Source organism: Sinocyclocheilus grahami, unplaced genomic scaffold (genome assembly GCF_001515645.1).
Source record: "Sinocyclocheilus grahami isolate Dianchi unplaced genomic scaffold, SAMN03320097.WGS_v1.1 scaffold1832.1, whole genome shotgun sequence".
NCBI classification, from domain to species: domain Eukaryota; kingdom Metazoa; phylum Chordata; class Actinopteri; order Cypriniformes; family Cyprinidae; genus Sinocyclocheilus; species Sinocyclocheilus grahami.
The window spans coordinates 109,758-113,439 of NW_015507011.1; the positions used below are offsets into that span (position 1 = coordinate 109,758).

At 43.3% G+C, this 3,682-nt stretch overlaps 1 protein-coding gene across 2 annotated transcripts in view; it reads left to right on the top strand.

Annotated features, from left to right (window-relative positions):
* LOC107572914 (multivesicular body subunit 12A-like) overlaps window positions 1-1,991 on the top strand; it is a 6,927-nt gene extending 4,936 nt beyond the window's left edge. For both annotated transcript variants that reach the window (XM_016259346.1, XM_016259347.1), the window contains exons 6-10: window positions 313-453; window positions 868-983; window positions 1,128-1,186; window positions 1,408-1,467; window positions 1,668-1,991. In XM_016259346.1, the coding sequence (XP_016114832.1) occupies window positions 313-453; window positions 868-983; window positions 1,128-1,186; window positions 1,408-1,467; window positions 1,668-1,733 (442 nt within the window). In that variant the 3' untranslated portion in view covers window positions 1,734-1,991. The remainder of the gene's footprint in view (window positions 1-312; window positions 454-867; window positions 984-1,127; window positions 1,187-1,407; window positions 1,468-1,667) is intronic.
* The last annotated feature ends 1,691 nt before the right edge of the window (window positions 1,992-3,682 follow it).

Consider the following 3,682-nt stretch of genomic DNA (forward strand, 5'->3'; position numbering starts at 1 on the left):
TACACTGGTTCTGGAATCAGATGCTCTGTACACTGGTTCTAGAATCAGACGTGCTACACTGGTTCTGGAATAAGACGCTCTGTTCACTGGTTCTGGAATCAGATGCTCTGTACTGGTTCTAGAATCAGACACGCTACATTGGTTCTGGAATCAGATGCTCTGTACACTGGTTCTGGAATCAGATGCTCTGTACTGGTTCTAGAATCAGACATGCTACATTGGTTCTGGAATAAGACGCTCTGTTCACTGGTTCTGGAATCAGATGCTCTGGGCTGCTGTTCTTGTTGTTTATTGTGTGTGTTTGTGTTTCAGGGACATGAATGGCTTCGTGGTGTGGTGTTTAAAGGGCCAGTTCTCCACTCCAACTCCTCAGGCCAAGCCGCGCAGTGTCAGTCTGGACATGCGCAGTCTCTCGCTGGAAGGAACCGGTCCCCCGCAGCCTCTCAAGCCCAGGTGGAGTACTTTCACAGCTGTCGCTGCGGAGAACATCAGCATCATGGGATTCACAATGACACGAGATTCTCGCATGTCACAAACAGACTCCAGTGTTTGGATGATTTGACTGGTAAATTAGACTGAAGCAAATGAGCTGTTTGTCTCTGCAGTATCCACACAAGGTAGAACTATCTACTCAGAGCAAAGTGTTCGACCAGTGTCTCATTATATAGCTCTCCACCTCTGGATTCACAGCTTTAAATCATCTTTAGTGATTCTGTGTTGGCTTTAAACCACAGTGATGTAGCCTAGTGCTGACTGAACACAAAACCCTAGAGTGTAGGTGTTAAGAGTGGTTGCTAGGGTATTACTATGTGGTTGCTTGGGTGTTCAGGGTTATTGCTAGGGTGTTCTGACTGTCTGTTTCCATAGCAACCCTCCTGAAGCCCCACCGAAATTCAGCCGTCGCCGCAGTAAGCTGGACACACACAACCCGATGGAGGCGGTGTATGACAGTGGTAACCACAGCAGCATCCACGGTCTCACAGGTACAGCAACAGACAAACCAATCACATCATCCCTTCATATAACAGGAGCACACGCAATCTGTGTCCTATATAAATATCATGCATTTAACAATCTTCACATGTGAATTTGTCACGTGCCTCACTCTTGTTTGTGTTTGTCCTCAGCGATGGATGGAGTTCCTTTCTCTCTACACCCGAAGTTTGAGTCTCAGTCAAACTCAAAGGTCAGAGGCCACTGCATCACTCATTAACATGTGGATATATGTAAGAAATCACATGCATGTATCTGGTCATTACGCCTCAATGTGCTGTGACTAGAGTGAAGATTTCAGGGCAAGATGAGAGAGTTCTGTTCGAGAGATCGAAAGTCTTTGACCACAGGATGCTGTCATTAACCAATCACAATCACAGTGACCCATAACAGACGTGTTGTTGTGTGTGTCAGGTGTCTGTGAGCACGCTGAGTGACATCCGTATCAAATCAGTGCAGGACATTGAGAACGAGGTGAGGCGACCTGCATCTGCACCAAGCTTTATTGCTTTCGCAAGCACCATTAATAAGATTGTAAGACATCATTTTGAGACGATCATCGATTCTCATCGTTCTGGAGGACTTTTATTTTGAATCTGCCTTTGTTCGTGTTGATGGTTTGTCTGTTTCGTGTGTAGTTCAGCAGATTTCACTGACGGATTGTTTCTCTGCAGTATAACTACACGTTTGCGGTGGAGGAACTGGCAGCGAAGAGGATGTGTCCGTCAGTGAGCGGCTGAAAGCATTCCTCCCGTCTTCTCGTCGGATCAGAATCCCATTCCGTCAGATTGGCTCTCAGGCTCTGGTCCATGAAATCACACACTTATTTCTGGTTTAGGATGACCAAAACTCACACTACTGCTTTTGCAGGGCTGGTTCTGGTTGGTCTCATTCTCTCTTTTCTCCACCGGGTTGGTTGAACGTGAAGGATTTTCTGCATCCAAACACATTAGGTGCGTGTGTTTCTGCGAAACACTAACCGGCGAATCAAAGGGCTTGACAAAGTGCCTTCTCCACAGAGATATGTGCTTGTCATTTTATAAGGGCACAATATTTTATATATATATGTTTTGGGGATTTTGAGCTGCAGCTTAGTATTTAAAAAGTGTGGTTACAGTAATATTCTTTATTTATCGTATGAAAACTGTTCGTGGGGACCAAAATACAGTGTGTTTTTCCACTACTCTTTTGTACTTGCTTCGTTAAAATCTGTCTTTTTGTGGAATTTTAATAAAAATGATCATATTTGCAGACTTGCACAAAGGAAGTTGCGTTTTAACTAGAGCCACTTTCTGTAAAATTCCTCAAGTAGACCTAAACTGCTTTATATGAATGTATATTTTTTGTTTTACTTTTCTATATCTACATAAATGCCTTATTTCTGGATCATAAACAAAACCGCAGACGCACTTTTGTTTTGAAGTAGTTTACGGAAATAGTTTCTTCCGGTCGTCGAGGCAGCTCATTGGCTCGCTCAAGTGTCAGTCGTGTAGCCACGCCCCTTTGTGGGCGGAGTCAGTGCGGCCTGAGCGAGCGTCTCGCACACAATCACAGCGCTACACTGAAAACTGCTGCAGGATGGATCGAGGATATTCTTCAGGTGAGTGTTTTACTCGGTATTTATTTTATGTAAGAGTCTGTTTGTTCGCTGGGAGCGTGTATTGGTCTGTATTTAAGCCCTGTAACTCAACGTTACTGTGATACGGTCTGTGTTGGTCAAGTGCTTAAAATGGCGCAGCCTTCTTAAACGCTGTGTAAACCATTAAAACACAGTTAGTTAGGTTCCTTTAGTACCAGTATTGTAATTTTAAAGCGTTCTTTCATTGATTGCTGTCGATGTGAAGCGCATTGTTGTTGTCTTATTGAAGCGCGCGCATCTCGCATCGGTCTTTAATCAGCGGCTTATCAAACTAATCAGCTTTGTGAATGAATCACGCGACGCGCTGCGGTCATTCGGCGTCTGAAATCGCGTTAGTGAGTCAAAAGGGAAGAATCGCCGTCGTTTCTTGCCACACTTTCATTACTCGGTCACTTCACGATGGGATAAAATGGAGTCGTGTTGTAAAATGGCCGCCGTCTCCATTCTGCTGTAAACACATTACAGTACAGCTGTTTACTTCGAGTTTAGTGTCAATACGCAGAGTTTATAGTTCAGTGTACTGACATCTGAAATACCCCGTGCTATTATAGTTCATGTCTAGTACTGGCATACGTTTAAATCTACGCATTTTCTCTTGAGGTAAAACAAATCTTAGTTATTGTTGACGCCATGTCTGTAGGCTCAGGTACATTTCTGTCCAATCAGATGTCCTTTTGAGTGTCGAAGCCCCGCCCTCTAATGTCACCTGACTCCGAGCAGCCAGTAATAAGCCTTCATGGGTGTTATTACTCCACAGTTAAACCTGAAATGCAATTAGAAAGATTTCATTTTGGAACCTTTAGGTAATAGCTTTTTATAGGTGTTTTTATTTCTTCTTGAGTATCATATCTGCTCCATCAGGCTTTCATGGCTCAGTCTGATATAGGCCTAGTGAGAATATTGAGGGAAAAACAGCTCAGTTTTATTCAGAGGTTAAAGCAGTTTGCTGCAGATGCTGATATTTATGATGCTTATAATGTAAATCAATGAGATCTGTATAACAGTAGAGCAGAGACTGACATGAAATGCTATATATATATATATATATAT